At 23.9% G+C, this 24649-nt stretch overlaps 3 protein-coding genes across 3 annotated transcripts in view; 1 reads left to right on the top strand and 2 right to left on the bottom strand.

Annotated features, from left to right (window-relative positions):
* LOC127286750 (N-acetylneuraminate lyase-like) overlaps nucleotides 1–24202 on the bottom strand; it is a 29262-nt gene extending 5060 nt beyond the window's left edge. The window contains exons 1-3 of the mRNA XM_051313327.1: nucleotides 24044–24202; nucleotides 20219–20283; nucleotides 19808–19884 (exon numbers count right to left, since the gene is read on the bottom strand). Coding sequence (XP_051169284.1) covers nucleotides 19808–19884; nucleotides 20219–20283; nucleotides 24044–24049 — 148 coding nt within the window. The 5' untranslated portion in view covers nucleotides 24050–24202. The remainder of the gene's footprint in view (nucleotides 1–19807; nucleotides 19885–20218; nucleotides 20284–24043) is intronic.
* Nucleotides 360–18532, bottom strand: LOC127286748 (probable cytochrome P450 6a13). The gene is made up of 7 exons (XM_051313325.1): nucleotides 18107–18532; nucleotides 13022–13227; nucleotides 12564–12933; nucleotides 2194–2540; nucleotides 1808–2041; nucleotides 993–1244; nucleotides 360–906 (listed from the first exon to the last, which is right to left on the bottom strand). Exons 2-7 carry the CDS (start codon nucleotides 13203–13205, stop codon nucleotides 737–739), a joined length of 1557 nt encoding a protein of 518 aa, XP_051169282.1. The 5' UTR covers nucleotides 13206–13227; nucleotides 18107–18532; the 3' UTR covers nucleotides 360–736.
* LOC127286751 (uncharacterized) lies at nucleotides 7646–8849 on the top strand. The gene is made up of 3 exons (XM_051313328.1): nucleotides 7646–7814; nucleotides 8064–8177; nucleotides 8356–8849. The coding sequence occupies exons 1-3, from the start codon at nucleotides 7761–7763 to the stop codon at nucleotides 8695–8697; spliced, it is 510 nt and encodes a 169-aa protein (XP_051169285.1). The 5' UTR covers nucleotides 7646–7760; the 3' UTR covers nucleotides 8698–8849.
* Nucleotides 24203–24649: the final 447 nt, after the last annotated feature.

Below are 24649 nucleotides of genomic sequence, written 5' to 3'. Positions count from 1 at the left end.
AAAAAATTATTCTATTTATTTATTTTGATAATTAATTTTATACAAAAAAAGAAAATAAATATTATATCAAAATTAAAACAAAATCGCTACAATAACATTTTGTTACTTGGCATTTTTTTCTTTTATAATTTACATTTTTTTTTAATTTTCTCACAGTATTTTCTGATTTTATAAAATAAATTTAAGGATTTTTAAATTTTCAAAAAAAAAAAAATCTAAAATCTTGTTCCGTCGTAAGGAAATGATTTTTTTTTCAATTTTTTCCTTAAAATTATGTTATAATTTTTAAAATTTTAGATATATACTTGTGGACAATTTTAACGTAATTGTTTTCAGTGAATTATTTTTGTACACAAATATATAATATAATAAAAATTATTATTTATATATTAATTTATCTTATTTATAGCACGATATCGATACAAATCTTTGGCCCTTCTCCAAATGGTAAATACATTGTCTGAACATTTTCATAAGTCAATGTAGTGCAAAATCCCAAGTGTAACTATTATTAATTTTTTTGTACATTTCATTTTTTTTTTTAAATTCTCTATATATTTCTGTAATAGATTTAATATTTTATAGATTAAAATATTTATTTATTTAATAAATAGACGGGCAAAACAATATTTTTTTTCCGCCGTTTTGTTAAAAACGTTATTTTTAAATAATATATTATAAAAGGAAAAAAAAACAAAATCATTACGAAATTCATCGCTATATGACAAATGAAAAATTATTTTCTTAATTTTTCAAATCCTAAAAATACATCATTTTCCGGTCTTATAATTAAATTACGCTTTGTTGGTTTGAGTGGAATTTCAGTTTTTTCACAAACAGTGATTTTGAACACTGACAATATTTTAATTAAAGCAACTTTTATTTGTAGACGACCAAATCGCTTTCCTGTAATATAAATAATAAAATTAAACTTATTTATATTTTATTTTATTATATTTATATTTATATTATTTATAAAAATTATACAGTACCAATACATATTCTTGGCCCTTCTCCAAATGGCAAATATGTAAATGCTTGTCTTTCGGCAATTTCATCAGAATCAAATCGCTCTGGTCGAAATTCTTCAGGATTTGGAAAATAATTTGGATCATGTTGCAAAGCCAATATTGGAATAATTATATTCATTCCTTTTTTAATACATAAATTAGAATCAGGAATTTGATAATCTTTCAGGCAGACACGATTCAAAATTGGAAGAATTGGAAACTTTCTCAATGTTTCTGAAAGTAAGATGTATAAATTAAAAAATATATATATATCTAAATAAATAAATTATTTACTCAAATATTATTGTTACAGAAAATTAAAATTGTCAAATATCAATTTCCCAGAAATAATTCGCAGCGGAAAAGTACAAATTTAATCAATCACAATTTTCTTGATAATATCGGCAAAATTAAAATTTCCACCGAATTATTTCAGGAAAATTAATATATTTGAAAATTTTAATTTTCTGAAACATTAATATTCGAGCAAAAATGAATATTCTTTTTAATCTTCTTTCTTCAAAAATTGAAGAATTCTTTTAAATTTCAATTCTACAAAATTAGTATTCTACAAGAATAAATAAAATTAAATAAAAATTCAATTAAATTGAGATTCGATCAAATTAAATTTCTGTTAAATTTATTTTTTGTCTAAATAAAAATTCTGTTAATAATTCGACTATTTGCATTTTCTAAAATATTAATAATCGAAAAAATTAATATTCTAATGAATAAGATTTAAAAAAAAAAAAATTTGGTTTAGAGCTTATATTCATGCGTCAGGTACAATATTATACCTGATACAACTTTATCGAGATAACTCATTTCCTGAATATCTTCATAAGTCAATTTAGTCCGATCTTCCAATACATAATTAATTTCTTCGCGTAATTTTTCTTGAATCTCTTGATTTACAGCCAATTCATGTAGACAATAAGTTGTTGTTGATGACGATGTTTCAAATCCCGCAACAAAAAATACAAAACTTTGTGCACATGCTGTTGACATATCAATTGTGTCGGTATTTTTAGCTAAAAACAAAAAAATTATCCTCTTTGAAGCAAATTTTTCAATCATTACATAACAATAATAATAATAATAATTACTATCGTTAGATATAAATATTCTGATGATATTATTAAATTTTTAACGAAATAATTATAAAAATATTAATAATAATTACCAAGCTGTGATTTCTTTTTTGAATCCTTAGTTTCTTCATCATCCTCAACTTCTCCATGATCCATAAGTTGAATTAATAAATTGAGAAAATCTTTTCTTACCGTTTTATGTTTACGTCTGTAATCAATCACATCACTAAAGACGTTGTTAAAAAAATGTGCAACCTCTTTATTTATAAGAGGCACTTTTAAAATATTGAGAATACCAGAGGCAAATAAAGAAGTAATCATTTTTAATGGATGAATAATCAAAGTTTTTAGTCCATAAGCACGAAATTCTGAATCTGGATTTTGTAAACTATTACTTTCCAAACCAAATGCAATAGAGGAAATCACGTCAGTTGTGAATCTAGATAGAAAAAAAAAAAAAAAAATTAGGTAAAATTAAAAATAGATGACAAAATGTTAATTCGAAAAAATATAATAATTTGTCGAAAAAATAATTATATCTAATACAATTTTTTAAAATCAGGGTGTCTAACAACTGGTAGGAAAAAAATTCCCTGACTTTTCTCTGACCTAAATTACACTAAAAAAAATTTTTTTTTTTTTAAATTAAAGAATATTAAATTTTTTTATTTTGATCAAATAAAATTTATTTTGATACAATTAAATCATTTACCTGTCTATTATTCACTAATTTCATATATGTAATTGAACCAAATAAATAATGTTTCGTAAAAAATAAAATATTTAAGTGAAATAAATAAACTAATTGGGGGGACGTATAAATATTTTCATCATTTAATTTAAAAGAATTTTTACGGGCGTCAAATCTTAAATTATCAAATTTTTATTTAGTCAAATTATATAAAGTAGATTTTCTAATACATCGAATTTCAAATTAATATAATTTCAATTTAACGGAATTTATGTCAAAAAAAATTGCTTAAAGAAAATTTTTTTTAACAGAATTGTCAATTTAGTAAATTTCGATTTATCAAAATATTTACTTAACAGAATTGTCATTGAATAAATCCACAATTAACAGAATTTCTATTTAACAAAATTCTTATTTAACAAAGTTTTTATTAAAGAAAATTTTAATTCCAACTAATTTTTATTTAACAGAATTCTCATTTAAGAAAAATTCTTTCTAGTTTTTTTTTTGTCAATTTTTATAGACATAGATTTCGTTAAATTGAAATTATATTAATTTAAAATTTTTAAAAAGTATTAGACAAAATGCTTTTTAAGAGTTTTGCTAAATAGAAATTCTTTTAAATTGAATTTTAGTTAAATGTAAATTGAAAATTTTGCATAATATAAAATCCACTTTATACAAATTTTTCTAAATAGAAATTCGATAATTTAAGATTCGACGCCGTAAAAATTTTTATAATAATTTTTTTGTATAACTTTATACAATTTTTCTAAATAGAAATTCGATAATCGATTTATAGGCACAAAAAAGTCGTTTTAGTCGATTTTATATTTCAAAAAAAGTTGAAAAAGTCGATTTTTTTTATTTTAATAAAAAAGTTTTACAGATTTTTAAAGAAAATTTTTTTTTTTTTAATAATAATTTTGGAAGAGTTAAAGTTGAAATTTTTAAAAATAATTGAATTTCCAAAAATTTTGTTAATTTTCAGACAATAATTAAATTTTACAGGACTAAAAATAATTTATCAAATATTTTTAGATAACATATTATTTTAAAAGTAATTGAATTTTCAAAGAATTACACTTGAGATTTTAGAAATTAATTGAATTTCAAGTGATTTTTAATTAACATTTTTTGATGATTTCACTAAAAAATTTATTAGAAATTGCAGACAAAAATACAATAATTTGAAAACAATTTTTAATTGAAAAATGGTTTCAAATAGTTGAATATTCGATGAATATTATAAAAATAGTTAAAAATAATTGAATTTCAGGAAATTTATAACTGAAATTATTAAATTTGAAATTGAAAATTTTGAAAATAATTGAATTTCAATTGAATTTTTTGACAATAATTTAATTTTAATTTATTTTGGATTGAGAATTTTGATAATTAATTTGGAATTGAAATTTTTGAGAATAAATAAAATTTAGTTGATTTCGAATTGAAAATTTTGAAAATAATTGAATTTTAAAAGATTTTGAATTGAAAATTTTGATATCAAATAATTGAAGAATTTATTAGAAATTACAGACAAAAAGTGTACTTAAAAATCTCTTTAATTGCAAAATGCTTTCAGATAATTGAATTTTCGAAGAATATTATAAAAATCATTAAAAATAATTGAAATTTTTGCAAATAATTAAATTTCAAGTGATTTTGAATTAAAATTTTTCAGTAATTTTATTTGCTAATTTTTTTTTTAAATTGTAAACAATTATTAAATTTCATAAAAATTTTAGTTGAAAAATAGTTTAAAATAATTGAATTTCTGGTGAATTTCATTAAAATTATTAAAAATAATTAATTTAGTGAAGAATTTTAGTTCAAAATTTGTTGAATAATTGAAATAAAGAAGATCTGAAGAAGATTTCCATTTTATACCAAAAAATCGTATTTTGTTTAAAAATTTTGTAAAAAAAAAATTTTTTAAAGTCGAAAAAGTCGCATTTTATTGAAATAAGTCGAAAAAAGTCGTTGTTTTGAAAAAAAAGATGGAAAGAGTCGAAAATGTCGTATAATCTGAGCCTAGAAATTCTTTTAAATCGAATTTTAGTTAAATATAAATTGAAAATTTTGCATAATATAAAATTCACTTTATAAAATTTTGCTAAATAGAAATTCGATAATTTAATATTGGACGGCGTAAAAATTTTTATAAGTTAAATTTGGATATTAGCATTAAATAAAAAAATTATTCGTATTAATGAATAATTTACTTTCTTTGAAGTTGAACCGATAAAATAAAATTGTATCAAATAATTTTTATTTTTATTAAAAAACCAAATATTTCACTGAAAAAAATTAATTAATTGTTATCCAAGTTTAAAAAATTATTTATTAGATTCAATAAATAGTTGTAAATAATTATTTACTTAATGAATATAAGATATATCACATGATTAATAATTAAGTGTGAAGGCCAACTTTTGTAATTTGCATTTGCTTTTAAAAAAATTAAAAAAATTTTTGAATCTAATAATAACTTTAAATTATTCATAAAAAATTCCAGAAAATTAAAGAAGTTCCCTGACTTTTCTCTGAACGTTAGACACCCTGAAAATGAAAATTTTAACTAATGATTTTTATGGAATAATTATGCGCCACGAAATAAATAGAAATTTCACTGAATTATCTTTGGGTATTTTAATCTTATTTATAATTTTATTTTAATTAAAAAGAACGCATGATTATGTTCTAAAAATCATTAGTTAGAATTTTGATTTGGAACTTCATTTGTCATAATTATTTTTGAGCCGAATTTTTATTTGTTCGAATTAGCATTTTGCAGAATTTTCATCAAAACAAATTTTCTATATTACAAAATTTTTATATAACCGAAAATTAACTTCACAGAAATTTTATTTGTTCGAATTTTTATTTGTTCGAATTTTTATTTGTCAGAATTTTTATTTGCTCGAATTTTCATTTAACATAATAGTCATTTTAAACAAATTTTATTGGGTAGAATTTCATTGCATAGAATTTTTATTTTATTCTTTCAGATGAATTTTCATTTGTTCGAATTATTATTTGATTTAATTTCCATATAACCATTTCTATATTTCCATTTTTCATAATACAGAATTTTTACTTAACCGAAAAATCAATCAACAGAAAGATTTCGGCGAGATTTTTAAAATCAACCAATCACAATTTTATGGATAATTTTTGATTGGTTGATTTTAAAAATCACGCCAAAATCGATTGTTTGTTCTTGCATTTGCAATTTCGAACAAATGAAAATTCTATCAATTAGAAATTTTGTAAAATGATTTTTCGATTAAGTAAAATGAAAAATCGGTTATATGGAAATTATATAAAATAATAATTCGAACAATAATGAAAATTGATCTAAAAGAATAAAATGAAAATTCTATGCAATGAAATTCCAGCCAATAAAAATTCTTTAAAATGCCTATTATGTTAAATGAAAATTCGATCAAATAAAAATTTTGACAAATAAAAATTGTGAGAAGTAAATTTTCGGTTATATAAAATTTCTGTTAAATAGAAAATCGTTTTGATGAAAATTCTGCAAAATATTAATTCGAACAAAAATAAAAATTCGGCTTAAAAATAATTACGACAAATGAAATTCCAAATGAAAATTGTAGCTAATAATTTTTATTACAATCATGCGTTTTATTTTTATAATCATATTTTTTTTGGTAAATAATCTTTAAAATTTTTACAAAAAGATAAAAAATTTTTTAACTTTATACCTAATAAATTTAAATTTTATTCCAAACATAACTTTTCTCTTGCGTGGAAATATATTTTTTTATATTCTTTACAAAACGAATTTTATGCACATTTATAATGAAAAAACAAGCACAAAATTGTTATTTTTCATCTTTTCATTTATTTTCTTTATTTTTATTACGGTTTTTGTTCTATTTCAAAAATTTTTTTTTCATTATTAGAATAAAAAGTAAAAATCCACGTGGAAAGATTCCTAGGAAAGTGCTTTTGGGATCTTCCGCCGGAATTCTTATTGGAAATTCCGACGGAATTTCAATTCCAGTCGGAATTACGACTATAAATCCCAGGAACATTTTTCTAGGAATCTTTCCACGTGGGAAATTGAATTAAAAATAATTAAAGACAATAAATATTGCTTATATTTAATTTTTGTTTTATTAAAAAAATTACAACATAGTTAAATCTGAAAGTTTATTTTGACAAAATTTTAAAGCAGTTAAAAATTATTAGAAAATGCGTATAAAGTGAAAAAATGAAACATTTTTATTACTTGCAACTCGTAAAATATATTCGCAAATAGGCCTCTCTCAATTTTTTTTAAACTTCTATACAAGTTGATAAGATATATATTAATGTTTACAAAAAAAAAGTACAAATAAATTTAAAATTATTATATTTATTAATAGAATATTTATTAATATTTATTAATAGAATTTTAATTTTAAAATTAATTTATTGTTAATAAGTTTCAAATATTTTATATACCTACCTATAGAAAATTTTTTTTTATTAAATTTAATCCATTTTCTGAATGAAAATTTTCAGAAATACATTCTGTATATTAAATTCTATACAAGTATTTTTAATATTAAAAATCTACTCCAAATATCTTACAAAATCATTTCTAAAATTTTTTTTAAAATTATTTTACAATGATTTTAAATGAAATGTGTATAATGAAATAATTCTCTACATTTAAAAATATTTTGTTAGTTTTAATATAAGTTTTTACAATTTTTCTGTATGTTTTAAACATTGTGACATTGAAGCAAAATGTTATTGTTAAATAATCAATAGGTTGATTACTTTAGCTTGCTTCAGCTCACGATTTAAACAATATTTCTGAAATTTAGATAAAAACATTCGAAATAAAATGAGTGTGGAAAACGTTAGAAAAATTAGAAGTTCATGTTTGGCAGAGTAAGTTTTACCAAAACTAACTAGAATTTTGAATACGTCAACTACTATTAGTTGAAAATGACTTTGATTCAGAAAACTTTGTTATTATTTCTTGTCATCTATTATTTTCATGTAAGTATATTGTAAAATATATTGGAAACAAATATTCTTCTATTGAGTAATTTTCAATCAAAGGCTTACTTGATTCAATAATTTTTGTTCTTTGGAGTGAAATGTTGTTTATTCTTTAACATATTATTAGTTATTTGTATAAATTAAAATTCATGCAAATTTTTAGAAATTTTTTGAAATATTCTTGAGATTTCGTGGAAATTAATTTACGAAATTTTTTAAATTAAATTTAAAAAAAATATTCAATAGGGAAATCATGCATTGAAGTTACAAGGTTCAGCAGAATATTTAAGAGATGATCTTAATTTGCCAATTGAATTCATTGAAAAAATAGAAAATGCTTTTATTCATGAATTCAAACAAGTAAGATAATAATTATTCAATTAAAATCTTCAAATTATGGTAAATATTAAATAATATATTTATTTAAAAATAATTATTTTTATCAGTAAATAAATATTGTAAAGAACTGTATTTTCATAAATTTTTCGACTTTAAAATATTTTAAGAATAAAAAAAATTTAAATAAATTTCTTCCCAGGCTATAAAAAGAAATCAAATTAAATTTGAAATAAAAAGTAAGTATTGTCATTTTTCTCAACCCGAAGAAAAGTTTGAAGAATTTATTGGAAGGTATAAAAAGTCTGTTGAACATACATGTAGAGTGCAAACAAAGTTAAGAAAATGGTTCCATTTTAAATCGCCTTGTTATTCCAATTTAAAAATGCTTTTTAAGAAATATGCTGACATGTTGATTTTTCAAGAATTTTTGACTTGCTCTAACTCTATAAAATCCAATAACATGGAAATAAGACCAAATAAATTACAAATGAGATTGAGGAGATTATTTGCAAAAAAGAATGAAAGAGTGCCATCAGAGTAAATCAGATGTAATTATAGTAATAACGACGCCAATTTATGTAAATATTACTGCGTTCAGTTGACCTATGCTGCATACAGGATGTATTTTCCTATGTAACATTGTATGTAACTTGTAAAAGTAATTAATAAAAAAAAGTTATTAAAAAAAACTTATCCTTGTGTTCAAAATTTAATTTAAGCCTTCGGAGCACACACTTCGTTTTTCGAACACGAAGCACACTCTTATCATTTAAAAACTTCACCATTAGATCGACGTAAATTTTTTTTTAAAATAGTTTTTATTAAAAATAAGTTTTCATACTCAAAAAGTTTTATTATTAATATTTTATTATATAGAAAAAAAATGCTAAAAGACAACAAGTTATTTTCAGAAAAACTGAAAAAAATAATATTTTGTAAAAAAAATTGTAGTTCTTCTAATTTTTTATATTTTTAGCTAATATTTTACTTTTGTGTTCTCGAATAGTGGTAAAATAAAACAAAAATAAATTCTATATTCTAGTTTCTAAAAAAACGCATTTTTTGCAAGTTAATGGAGGTGATTTTTATTTTTTGACGACATCTAGGCGACAAATGACTGAAGCATTGTACACGCAATTATTTAAAGTTCTGGGATTAGCTTGATACTTTGGTAAATTGTTGTCCCTATATACAGTGCCGCTCAGCAGATTTTGCCCACCTTTGAGAATTTTACGCTTGGCGAAAAGTTTTATATTTCGGTTGCTAATCAAGATATAATAATGAGTGAGGACTTTTTTGAAAGCTTATATCTTCTACTTTTATGATATCTAAAACAGACATTAAAAAAAAATTTTTTTATTGTTTAATTGCTCAAAATAAAAATCCAAAATTTCCGGTTTTTTTTTTGTAATTTTAAAATCGCTGCAGTTTTTAAACCAGTCATCACATTTTAATCGTTGATAAGCCATTTGAAAGCTAATTTTATCACCTTTAAAATGATTCCTTGTAAACTTTAATACGATAATTTGTAACAAAGATATGGACAATTGTTTAAAAAAAACTGCACTTTTTTTCAACTAGTCATAACTCAAGAACGATTGATTTTTGAAAAAAATTGTTGAGAAGAAAAATGTGCCTTTTTATGTATAGAATTAGAAAAAAAATATTTAGACATAAAAAAAAAATTTTTTTTTTTGACATATTTTGATTTTTTTGAAAATCAGCACTTTTTGTAATTAGTAATAAGTCGAGAACGGTTAGCTTTAGAAAAAAATTTTCAAGATAAAAAATTTTTTATTCGTAATATTTTTTCTCAATTCTAAACATAAAAATACACATTTTTTATATTAAGAATTTTTTTAAAAAGCTAACCGTTCTCGACTTATTAGTAATTTAAAAAATTTTGTTTTTCAAAAAAACTCAAAATATGTAAAAAAAAAGATTTTTTTTTTTAATTCGAAATATTTTTTTTCTAATTCTACACATAAAAATAGCCATTTTTTATCTTGAAAATTTTTTTCTAAAGCTAACCGTTCTCGACTTATTACTAATTACAAAAAGTGCTGATTTTCAAAAAAATCAAAATATGTCAAAAAAAAAAAATTTTTTTTTTATGTCTAAATATTTTTTTTCTAATTCTATACATAAAAAGGCACATTTTTCTTCTCAACAATTTTTTTCAAAAATCAATCGTTCTTGAGTTGTGACTAGTTGAAAAAAAAGTGCAGTTTTTTTAAACAATTGTCCATATCTTTGTTACAAATTATCGTATTAAAGTTTACAAGGAATCATTTTAAAGGTGATAAAATTACCTTTCAAATGGCTTATCAACGATTAAAATGTGATGACTGGTTTAAAAACTGCAGCGATTTTAAAATTACAAAAAAAAACCGGAAATTTTGGATTTTTATTTTGAGCAATTAAACAATAAAAAAAAATTTTTTTTAATGTCTGTTTTAGATATCATAAAAGTAGAAGATATAAGCTTTCAAAAAAGTCCTCACTCATTATTATATCTTGATTAGCAACCGAAATATAAAACTTTTCGCCAAGCGTAAAATTCTCAAAGGTGGGCAAAATCTGCTGAGCGGCACTGTATATATATATATGAAAGTAACAAAATCTCAAAATATAAACTTATTTTTTTAAATTATAAAATAAAAGAGGGTATTGAAGTTTTAAATTTTTGGATAACAATGTTATTTTCAAAACCATATAACTTCGACAAAACTTTATGAATTTTTAATTATTATCAATATAGGATTTTTTGTTGGGTTTTTCAAATGTATAGTTTTCAAAACCAAAAAATTAAAAAAAAATATTTTAACCCTATTTTTTTCAAAATTAACCCTTATTTTTCAGTTTTAACTCCTTATCCTCTCTTAAGGGGACTTTCGGGTTTAGAATTCCAAAAAAATAAATTTTTTTTTTTTGCTTGAAAATGTTCCTTAGTATAATAAAATTACTGTCCCAAAACGTTTTTTAAAAAATATATACAAAAAAACAAAAGTTGTAATCAAAAATTGTTTGATAGTCCTGGCTCAATGTATTATGTTATGAAAAGTTTAAAAGCGTTTTTCTCAAAAACATATATTTTTCGAATAGATGTTTGGGTTTTATCATTCGAACATGTCAAAAAAGTTTAATAATGAATCTGCATTAAAATCTTTATTTTATGCTTTTTTAGTATCTAAATTGGAATATGGTTCAGTTCTTTGGTATAATTTAGCGTAGTATTTAATTGATTTAATTCAAAAATGCCACAAACGATTCTTAAAATTTCTTTATTTCAAAAAATACCGTGTATTTTTATTACCTGGCACTGATTATAAGGAATTGAGTAATAATTTTAATGTACAACCTCTTGAGGATCGAAGATTCATAAAGTTTGTTACTTTCTTTTTTAAAATTGTAAGACATATTAATTGACTGTCCTTACTTACTATCACTTGTACCCTTTTATGTTCCGAAGCGAAATCTTAGAAACATTCAACCTACTTATACTGTATGTAAATCCTTACAGAATATACTATTTTAAACAATATGTGTGATGTATTTAATGGTGTTTGTAATGATTCCGAATTTGATATGAATTTTCATTCTGTGTCTACTTTTTCAAAATTGGTACATGATTTTACTCAAAGGAACTAATTTCACTGCGATAAAATATTATTTGTATATATTTTAACACTTGATTTGAAATAAGTGTCTATCTTTATCATCGTACATGTTATAATTTATATTTGTATTAATAATCCTGTAGTTGGTCTCCGGACGGTTGGATTAAATCTCAATAAATAAATAAATAAACTGGTGCACGGCTTTTCTCGAAATCTACTGAATCGATTTTAAAAAACTAAAAACCATTTGATTCCTTAGTTAAAAAAACTAGAGAATAAACCTTTAAAACTTTATTTTTCTACCCTCTGTTTTTTTATAAGAGGGGTAAATTGCCCCTAAAACACTGTAAAAAGAAGTATCTTATTTTAAGATGTTTTGGTCGCCTTTTTAAGATGTTTTTTTATAACTTGCTTCTAAGTTATCTAAAATAACTTAAAATGCCTACAGCTAAGAAATTGAACTAAATACACTCAAAAATATATTTTTTTAATTTTCTCTATGTAATGTGCAATAATGTCCAAAAAGAATTTTTGCAATTTATTTAATACTTTTCTTACAACAAAAGTTTTAAAACGTGTACTTTTTTGTCAAAATTCTAAATCAGAAAGTACCCTTAAAAATGTTTTTTTTTGTTTTTTTGTTTTTGAAAGCTGAGATTTTTTTCCAACAAAACTGTAAATATAAATATAAAAATTGGACAACATTGGGTTTAAATAAAAAAAATTTTTACCCTATATGTACTTTTGGAGAAGGGAATTAACCAAAATCCAAATAACAAAAACTTACCTGCCAATTATATCCTTAATTTCCAATGTATTTGATTTTTTAATGCGTATAGTCAATTCTTTAGTGAGATCGTCACCTATTTTTTCAATTAACGGAAACAATTGTTTTATTTTACCCGATGTAAATGTTGGCGAAAGTTTTGATCTAAGATGTTTCCATTCTTCGCCGGGTAAAAAAAATAAATGAGCTGATATTGGATCTACCTCTTTATTAAAATATAAGCCACGATCATGAAAATAATTAAAATCTTTCACCAAAATAAGACGTATTAATTCAGGATCATTAATTATTAAATGTGGTACATGAAGCATATACATTCCATGAAATGGTTGTAATTTGTGTCGATCATAACTTTCCTTGATTAAGTGACCTTGAAATTATATAATTTTATATCATATAAATAGAAAATACTTTGCCGCTCTAATATTATATAATAACGAATTCAAAAATATTTTTACCAACACTCGTTTGTCCACGAACAATAGGCAATAAACTTCCAAAAGGTATTATAGGATCATCTTGTGGTATATTATTTCTTTTGAAATAATTATAAATTATTAATTTAAGATAGAAATAAATAACAAACACAAAAGATGTAATCCAAAATAATTTTGAATGCAATAAAGATTCCAATTCCCACATATTGATTTATATATAATTGAATCTAAAAATTTAAATATTCAACATAATTTATATTTATTTACACCATAAAGTTATTTAACAAATATTCAAGATAGTTCAACTATAGTAATTCTGTTGCACTAACTTTATCTCTCGTTACAATGCCAAGGAGAACTGAAGTATTATAAACTTCACTGCTTGTTTTTATAAAACAATAAGCTATACTGCGAGATGGCAGCAAGTGCTGAAGTAAGAATGAAGTCATAGCACAACTTAAATGCTCGGACACATTCGCAAGTTGTTCTCGGTTACAGTCAAAAGAACTCTAATTAGCGTATACGCACATATGTGATGCAAAATTATGCAGCGAACGAATTACGTTAATAAACTGACGGGATTATTGAAAATTGATTCTCAGAAGTTTATAAGGTAATATGATTGTTGTGATTTCACATATGTAAATATTCTTCGCAGATTTTCTCTGCAAAATATTTGATAGATGATTTTTTTAAATAAATATAATATTAATATCCACTGAAAAAAGGGTTTGATATTGACAACCAAACGTTTGGTTGGTATATTTAAGCAAACCAAAATTTTTTTGTTAAATCAACAAAATTTTAATTGTCTCAATCAAAATTTGTTTGATACAACCAAAATTAGAAAAAAAAGATTTTTGTTGTCCTAACTAAAGTTTTATTGGGACAACTAAAATTTTGTTGATTCAACAAAAAAATTTTGATTGTTTAAATACCAATCAAACGATTGGTTGTGAATACCAAACCCTTTTTTCAGTGTAATCTGGCACATGACAATGAATCCTTATACTATTTTTGATTTCTTCACAAAATTTTAGCCATTTTAGCATAATCATGATTCGCGGTAGAAAATCAACGCCAAGTAAAAAAAAATCATGATTCGCGGTAGAGAATCGACGCCAAGTAAAAAAAATCCGCGAATATATATATTTTCTCAAAATATTGGCATTTTTCGACCAAAATTGGATATCTCGAAAAGTTCTTTATCGGTTTCGTTCAAACCTTTTTTGCCGGATAAAGAATGTAAAAAAAACCCCGAGTCAAAATTTTAATACTCGATCAATTCTCTTTATTGCTGATTGAGTACTCTATCAGTTCTAATTACTCCTCAGCACTCTCTTTTAATTCTCCTTTATTCATAATTAGTCTTCAGTTTATCCTCCGTGCTTTTTCAATAAAATTTGTGAGTCGGATTTTCATCTTCTTTTATATAGTCTTCTCGATTTTTATATATTTCTTATTAAGTCTCTATTAATACTCTGCCAAATATTTTATTTATTTGAAGTCTCTTTCTGGTCTCTATATTAATCCTCTTCTATATTTTATTCCTCTTCCTAATCTCTGTTAATCCTCTTTTTTATATTATTGGTGTCGCGAAGCAAATCCAGGTAGGCATACTTGTTCAAAAGACGTCCTAAGGATGTCTTTTTGTGGACGTCTTTTGGACTTGTGACAAAAGACGTTTTTGAGACGCTTATGTAATCAAGCAGTGCTAGCTAGCGCCACGAATTTTTTTTACAAGGGGTTCTATGTCTTATTGGCCGTTTGATTTCTTTAAGATGTCTTAAAGACGTCTTTTTTTCAAATTTTGAAAATAGAAAAATTTTCATAAATATATAATGTTATTTTTAAAACTTGACGTGAATTATTTTTAAGTATTTAATAATTATTTTTATTTTTTAATATTTATATACTTCATTAATTTTTTGTTAATTCACTTCTTGCAGTAGTATCGATAAAAAAATAATTCACGCCAAGTTTTCATAACTGCGCCTACGATAGAAATTTTTCTTATAATCAAAAAATTGATTTTAATTAATTACTAGCTGTCGCACCCGTCTTCGACGGTTATAATATTTAGATTTAATAAATTTTGAAATTTATAATTACATCCAACTATACGTGTTCTCCTGTATTAAAATATCTTTTTATAAATTTTTAATTATTATTTATTCAATTCAATTTAATTTTTTCACTGCTTTCATATATAAAATTAAATTATTTTCATTTTATTTAAAAGAAATTTTTCTATTAAAAATTTATTCTTCAAATAATTTTTTAAGTTTTTTAAAATTTTAATTTAAATTGTATTGATTCAAATAATTTATATTTTCAATACTATAAAATTAAATACAATTTTAAATTATTTTAATTTTATTCTTCTAATTTTTAAACGATTTTAATTTTTTTAAATTTTAATTATAATAATAAAAATATTAATTTATTTTAATTATTCAAATAATTATAAGTATATTTAAATTAAAATAATTTATTATAAATATAAATTTTATAATAAATATTTGAAAAATTATTTTATTATTTTTATTCTTACATTTTTAAAAGAAATGCTCAATTTCAATACATTTTTCAATTACGATAATTTAAAAATTATGGTTATGGAATTTTTTAAATTGAAGGCAATTTCACTCTTAATAACATGATGTTCATTCATTTATAATTTTGACAGATTGAAGCATCTTCAAAAACAATATTTGAATTTTGTCGAAACAATAATAATAATATTCAATAATAATAATAATAATTGTTAATTTCAAAGAGTAAAAAAGTAATTTTCGATTTTTTATTTTTACAATATCTGATTTCATATTCAGATTTGCAATTATTAATTTTAAAATTCTGATAAAATTCTTAAAATTTCTTGTTAAAAACATACTTAATTGGTCACAAAATTTTAAATAAAGAACGTTTAGTAAAGAATTATCAAAAAATAAAAAATGTTAAATTTTTTAAATTTTTTGAAAGTGTCATATTTTTGTTTAAATTAATATTTTTCATTGGTGTGCAGCTAAGATTGCGTTTAATACCCAACAGACTAAAAACATTATTGTTTTATTTATAAAAAGTTGAACATAACGAATTCTTATATTACAATGTTATTAAAAAAATTGGAAATTCAAAAATTTGATTTAGACTTTTAAATTCAGACTTTTTACTTAATTTAATAAAAAAATTGATTGTATTTATGTGAAAAAATTAGGTACAAATAGTTTCAAATCAATCTGACAAAAAATAAAAAATTTGCATTTTTTTGATTTTTTTAAATTTTTTGAAAAAATGTCATAACTTTCGTTCAAGTTAATATTTTTTAATCAAATATGGCTAAGATTTTAAGTTACGTTAAGACTGAATACACTGCCAAGTTTCACCTCAATCGGTTGAGCCGTTTTAAAGTTGTGCCGGTACAAAATATTGACGACAGACAGACAGAATTTTTATTTATGGCATATTTGTTATCTTTACTACTTAAAATGATAAACTATGCAAGAAAAAATTAATTTGGAGCAATGTACATCTCGGAAATTATGTACTTGTTTAAATTGGAGCTTTTTTGTTACACTCATCGAGAACTTTTTATTATCATATGCGATCGGTAATGTAGTAACTCATTAGTTTTCACAGGTTTTCACAACACTATTCACATTTGATAAAAACTTAATTATTATTTAATAATTCGTATTGCAAACAATAAAATTAAATCAATTTTACACTTTTTTATAAATATCAATTGTTTTTGCAGTTAATTTATATTCTTTTCATGAAAATAGCACGACAATAATTGTACAGCTGAACTGATCAGGTACCTCGCGCACATTTCCATTCATTATTAATTATTTAATGCTTTATTAATTACAAATTTTGTACGAATTTACTCTATAAACATTCATTTACCCTTTTATCAACTTTTTTTTATCATAATAAGTCGATTAATAGCTTTTCTATACGTTTTTTTACAAGTTTACCTAATGTCTACCTGAAGTCCACTTAGTTAAGTAGACATTACGCAAATCGAATCCGCCAGGGTCAATATAAATTTAATTTTAATAAAAAAATTCTTATTAACCCTTTCATGGCCAGTGGGACACATACGTCCCACCTACTTCAAAAAATCATAACTTTCTTAAAACTTAATCGATTAACTCCACTAAGATCTCATTTTGAAGGGGAGGGATAGAGTAACAAATGTAAATACATGTATTTTTTTTAAAAACTACCCTCTTTGAAATACACCCTTTCAAAAAACCCGAAAAATGAGAAAAATGAAAAAACAGGTATAAATTTCAGAAGAAATTTTTTTTTCAGGCTTTCATAGTAACATATGTTTAAAAATATTGCAACCTTTGTAAAAAAAATTAATATTAAAAATTCAACCCGAGGGTGCAGAAAAATAACTAAACCTACCCCTAAAAACCAAAACCTTTAAAAATTAACAAATTCGCTTGAAAATTGTTACTTGGGGGTTTTCGGGGTCGCTGATTACGAATCCGATGTCCGTTTTCAAAAATTCAAAATGGCGGATCCAAAATGGCGACCGATAATTATAAAAATTTACTAGATTCGCGTGAAACTTATCACTCGGGGGTTTTCGGGGTCGCTGATTACGAATCCGATGTCCGTTTTCAAAAATTCAAAATGGCGGAACCAAAATGGCGACCGATAATTATAAAAATTTACTAGATTCGCGTGAAACTTATCACTCGGGGGTTTTCGGGGTCGCTGATTACGAATCCGATGTCCGTCTTTAAGAATTCAAAATGGCGGATCCAATATGGCGACCGATAAATATAAAAATTCACTAGATTCATGTGAAACTTGTCACTTGGGGGGTTTTCGGGGTCGCTGATTACGAATCCGATATCAGATTTAGAAAATTGAAAATGGCGGATCCAATATGGCGGACGAAATGATTAACTTTAATTAGATTCATCTGAAACTTATTACTCAGGGGTTTTCGGGGTCGATAATTACGAATATGATGTCAGTTTTTAAAATTGCAAAATAATGCTGGTGTCATTATTGCCTATTAATTTTGTAGCTTTTAGTGCCTGTTGTTAGGAGTTTAGTATGAAAATGAAAATTACAGACCCAGGCTCAATCGGTGAGGTAGTGGGAGAACGCTACACAGAGAAAACGAAACGACGCGCTGATTGCCTTATAACAGCAGTTCCACATGGGAGCTTCTTTGCTACTGTCGTACCCCCCCTTTCATTTACCCAATGCACTCCCCTCTACGCCATCGTGGAGGGGAGTGCATTGAGTATGTACTCAATGCATTACTCAATATGATAATAATCAGTGAAAATTATTTTTCTGATTGTTGAAAACTGAATTCAGTATCTTATAACTTATGAATTAGGGGTGGATATCAAGGGTAGGGGGTGAGTTTATTATTATTATCCATATCTGTGAAACATTGAAATACTTTTTTACAATTCAGAAGCACTTAGAATCCATATAATTTTTTTCATTTATTCACAAAAACATTTATCATTAAGGGGTGGTTATTTGACTTAAGGGTTGTTTTTCAGGGGTTGTTTATATTTAGTATTAATACTTAGTTATCATAGAACATTTTTTTTCAAATTTTCGAAAATCACTGAAAATTATTTTTTTGATTGTTCCAAACTGAGAATAGTTATGAATTAGGGGTGGGCTTCAAGGGTAGGGGGTGAGTTTATTATTATTATTATCTATGTCTGTATAACTTTCAAATAATTGTTTATAATTTAGAAGCAATTAGAATCTATAGATTTTTTTTAATCATTTACAAAAACTTTCACCGTCAAGGGATGATTATTTGACTTTAAGGGTGTTTTCAAGGGGTTATTGTTCCTTTTCAATTTTTAAGCAACCAGGCAATGTTTATAAATAAATAAAAAGTAGATAAGAGCTGAAAAATATTTAATTCATCAATTTAGTTAAATATCAGTTTTTTGGGGTAGTAATGTACCGTGGGGGTGGTTTTAAGGGGTGAGACATGTTAAGAAAAATTTTTTTCTCATACTGAATACTTTAGTAATTAAATCTAATATACATTATAAGTCTAAAGTAACGACAAAAAACTCGGCCATTAAAGGGTTAAAAGAAAAATGCAGTAAAAGAAATAGGGGAAAACAAATTTTTTTTGAATTAATCGCAAAAATAATAATTTGCAAGAAGTTTTTATTTATTCATCAGGCAGTCATATCTTTTTGGAATTTTGAGAAGCGTATAGATAAAACTGTACTTCAATAATTATTTATACTTATATATAATTCACATTAGATCGCGTCATGAATTACATAATTGTAGCTTATCTTGAGTAGCTTTACAAAATTACTATAAAATAGTATATTTATTCACACGTAACATTAAAATTATTCAACAAAAATACTCTCAGGCAAATTATTTTCAAAAAAAAAACCTCTGGTTTTTCAATATCTAAATAGTTTAGCAAATTTGAATATACCGGTTTTAAAATAAATAACGAGGAGGCGCATGATTATCCGATAATAATTATTAGTTAAAATTTTCATTTTCAACAATTTTATTAGATATCATTATTTTTTAGACGAATTTTCATTTTTCGATTTCTGTACAATAAACATTCGATACATAAGAATTCTTGTTAAGTAAAAATTTGTTTAAAAAGAAACTCCGTCAAATGTTAATTCGAAAAATGAATAAATTCATCTAAAAAATAATTATATCTAATAAAATTGTTGAAAATAAAAATTCTAACTAATGATTTTTATGAGATAATCATACGCCCCATAGCGAGCAATAAATTATTTAAAAAATACTTACTCAGTACACCTGTGATTTTTTGTTTTGCCAGAAATTTTGCATATTCTGGAATAATCTCGAGGTTCAGAGAAAGTGTACTAAAAAAGAAAAAAGTAAATTAATAATTTAGAAATTTATTTATTAAAAATTATAATATTAATTATATAATAATAATAATAATAATAATAATAATATTAATAATAATAATATATAATGATAGTAATAATATCATCAGTCACCAAATGTCTTACGAATTGAAAGTACAAATATTTTAAAACGGAATTAATAAATTTATAATAATACATATTGATATCTAATATAAGAAATCTTAATTTAACTATGTAAAATTATTTGCATTATCTATTCGCAATACTTTTGTATAACCAAAAAGAAAACAATTAAAAACTTATTAATTATAATATTATGCATTACTCATTTAACTGGAATGGTGTAAATACTGGTACTATTAGTCCTTTGAGAAACGATGGATCAACTTTCTATAAAAAAAAAATATTTGTATGCTATAATATAAATTTATGTTAAAATTTAAGGAGGAATATGGTACACGTTAACATAACATCCAAAACTGAGAAGTTGTTTTTTAATAATTTAACGCAAACAAAATTATGATTAAAATTAATAGCGATCAATTTTAGAAGATCTTATTTTGCATTTTTTAGAAAAACGATGTTGATTCAAAATATTTTTTTACATAATTATTTTTTTAACATATTTCTTTCAGCTCAGGGAGGGTCAATTACGTTACTTTTTACGGATTTCAGATTTCGGATCCCATATTCCGGATTCCACTTTCCACATTCCAGATCCCACATTTTACATTCCGTATTCCACATTTTGTATTTCGCATTTCAAGGCCTGAGCAGAATAGAGACGTAACCGGAATCGTAACCGCAAACGCATCCGGAATAATGAAAATGAGAGAATGAGTTAGAGAAGGATAGACATATTGTTTGTCCTTCTCCAACTCATTATTCCGGTTGCGTTTGCGGTTACGATTCCGGTTACGTTTCTATTCTGCTCAGGCCTTCACTTTCCACATTCCGGATCCTGGACGATTTGTACTTCGATTTTGCGGAATATGGAATGTGGAATCCGGAATGTAGAAAGTGGAATCCGGAATGTGGAATACAGAGAACGAAATGTGGTATCTGGAATCCGGAATTAGGAATACGGTATGTAGGAAGTGGAATCCGAAATAAGGTATATTGAACCCGGAATGAGGAATACGGAATGTGGAAAATGGAATCCGAAATGTGGGATCCAGAAAAAGTTATGCTAATTTTAATAAACATCAAGGGCTTATTTTATTCAGTGAGACCTACTCTATAATCGCTTATATTTTATAATATTGTTAAAAGTAAGTTATTTAAAAAGTAAAAACTATTAACATTTGAAATTTTATTTAGCCCTTGTTTATTAAAATTATATAAAAACTACTGTAATTTTTGTCTGAGCTGAAAAAATTTGATTACAATGAATTTTAATCATATTTTTTTTTGAGGTTATGTTAACGTGCACCATATATTCCTCCTTAAGGCCAGGTCCAAGTCCGAGTCAGCATATTTGTTTTCTCCTACTAGAAGTATTTTCTATTTCATATTTGATCGAAAAAATAACAACGAACAAATTTCGGTCAATTTTGAAAATAGAACCGATATTTGTTTTTGCCGATTGTGTTTGTTCGGTTTGGGCAATGTTCAATTTCGATCAAATTAAAATTTTGCGTTTTAAATATTCTATCATATATAATAACGTATAAACCCTGGCGGATTCGATTTGCGTAATGTCTACTTAACTAAGCGGACTTTAGGTAGACATTAGGTAGACATGTAAAAAAACGTATAAAAAAGCTATTAATCGACTTATTATGATAAAAAAAAGTTGATAAAAGGGTAAATGAATGTTTATAGAGTAAATTCGTACAAAATTTGTAATTAATAAAGCAATAAATAATTAATAATGAATGGAAATGTGCGCGAGGTACCTGAACAGTTCAGCTGTACAATTATTTTCGTGCTATTTTCATGAAAAGAATATAAATTAACTGCAAAAACAATTGATATTTATAAATAAGTGTAAAATTGATTTAATTTTATTGTTTGCAATACGAATTATTAAATAATAATTAAGTTTTTATCAAATGTGAATAGTGTTGTGAAAACCTGTGAAAACTAATGAGTTACTACATTACCGATCGCATATGATAATAAAAAGTTCTCGATGAGTGTAACAAAAAAGCTGCAATCATGTCCGTAATTTTGGTCGAGAAACAATTATGAAATCAATAATTATTTGTATAACTTTATTCTGCATTTTAAAATTCACTTTTTATTTTCTTTCAAAGCAAAAGCTTGGAAGAAAACATGCTCGCACTGTATTGTAAAAACTGGTGGCGCCATCTCTCATATGCGATCGGTAATGTAGTAACTCATTAGTTTTCACAGGTTTTCACAACACTATTCACATTTGATAATAACTTAATTATTATTTAATAATTCGTATTGCAAACACTCAAAGTAAATCAATTTTACACTTTTTTATAAATATCAATTGTTTTTGCAGTTAATTTATATTCTTTTCATGAAAATAGCACGAAAATAATTGTACAGCTGAACTGATCAGGTACCTCGCGCACATTTCCATTCATTATTAATTATTTATTGCTTTATTAATTACAAATTTTGTACGAATTTACTCTATAAACATTCATTTACCCTTTTATCAACTTTTTTTTATCATAATAAGTCGATTAATAGCTTTTTTATACGTTTTTTTACATGTCTACCTAATGTCTACCTAAAGTCCGCTTAGTTAAGTAGACATTACGCAAATCGAATCCGCCAGGGAATAGAAATTCGGACAAATTCAGTGAAATAGCATTTAAAAATTCAAGTCATTTAAAATTCTCATAAATAAGATTCAGTTAAATTATTAAAAATACCATAGTTATCCTGAGTTTATGTAATTTCATATGCCTTCAAGAAATTAAAGATTTATTCACATATAAAACGACAGGAAGTAAAATAGGAAGAGTATAAACATTTGCGTAGTACAAAAATTTACTGTCTGGGGCAGCACCTGACGGCTACAAAAAAAATTTCTTATTTTACTTCCTGACGTCGTTTATCGTAATGAATTTTCAAATTCTTGTGCGTAAATGAAAGTACAACATTTCAGGATAACTGGTATTTTTTCGATTTTTCCGTTTCTATCCAAGTTGAGATAAAAATCCTTCTTAAATTAAATGCACCTATGAGAAGCCAATCTTTGAAAGACAATCACTGCTTGCCATTGCGGAACACCATTAAGGGCAGGTTAAAGTCGAAGCAATTTTTACATAGAACTTTAATAGAAAGATCGCATCGACTTTGACCTGCCCGTAAGGAGGTTCAATAACCCATTAACATAACCTCAAACTAGAAAGTAGTTTTTAACAGAAGAACAGAACTAAAAATATATTTAAAATTTATTACACCCAAATTTGACAGATCCAATTGTACAAATGTTGGAAAAAAATTATTTTCAGTTAAAATTTGTTGTTAAATAATAATTAATAAACATTTTGTATTTCTTCTTAAAAGTTAGTGAAAAATTGTAATTTTTATCCAATTTTTATAAACAATGGCTCATTTTTTTCTTTAAAAGATATTCTCTATAATTCTATATACTTTTGTGTTTTTGTTAAATAATGGTTTGTTCAAAAAATATAAAAAATAAAAATTTTCTTTTTGTTTATAAACTTTTGAACAAAATATTTTTCATAAAATTTGCAACAAGCAGAATTGTAGAAAATATCTTTCAAAGAGCAAAATGAGCTATTGTTTGTAAAAATTGCATAAAAATTACAATTGTTCACTATAACTTTTAAGAAAAAATACAAAATGTTTATTAATTATTATTTGACAACAAATTTTAACTCAAAATAATTTTTTTCCAAAATTGCACAATTGGTTATGTCAAATTTGGGTGTCCTAATAAATTTTAAATATATTTTTAATTCTGTTATAAACTGCTTTTTAGTTTAAGGTTATGTTAGAGGGTTGAACCTCCTTAAAATAAAATTTTTTTTTTATAATGTGAGAGTGAATAAAAACTTTTTTTTGTCTGACTCATATCCTATATAACCTTTAAATTATATTAAGATATATAAAATGTAATTTAGAAAAATGAGTCATTTATAATTCTAATTTATAAATATTATAATTAAGGTAAAAAAAATAATATTTTAATTATTACCATCATTGTGAGAAGTACGAAATTAATTTGTTCTTGTGAATTACTCGATCAATAATGTAACTGATGCAATAACTCTTGAAAAGAATGAAAAAAGAGCATAGAAGAGAGATGCGAGATTCTAAAAACCATTGCTCTACGTCACAAATTTACTATATATGTGTCGATTATCATAACTAAAGTAGATAAACGACTAAGCGCGCCGTAATAATAATTTTTTTCAAACAAATTTTAATTCTCATTAATACCTAAAGTCTGAAATAAGGATTTCCGAATATATATTTAAAAGTTGTTTTTTACAATATTTCCAAAATTTGAAAAATTTATTTTTTGACAAAAAATTTGTTTCATTGTAAATTTAATTTTTTGTTTGGTAAAAAAAACTTATTTTTGAAATAAATAATCTTTTATAATTTAAATAATGTTACAATCAAATTAAATTTAAGAATTTTCAGTATTCAAATAGTAAATTTATTTATTTAAATTAAATTAAATTATTTATTAAAATATAACAATAGATTTATTTTTATTTTATCTCATCTTAAAATCTTAAATAAATAAATAAATAAATAAAAAATTTAAGTCATAAACCTTTGTGCAATATAAAAA

This window comes from Leptopilina boulardi, unplaced genomic scaffold (assembly GCF_019393585.1).
Source record: "Leptopilina boulardi isolate dan_hultmark-lab unplaced genomic scaffold, ZJU_Lbou_2.1 LbouV2_362, whole genome shotgun sequence".
NCBI lineage: Eukaryota > Metazoa > Arthropoda > Insecta > Hymenoptera > Figitidae > Leptopilina > Leptopilina boulardi.
This window is presented reverse-complemented; position numbering and strand designations above follow the sequence as displayed.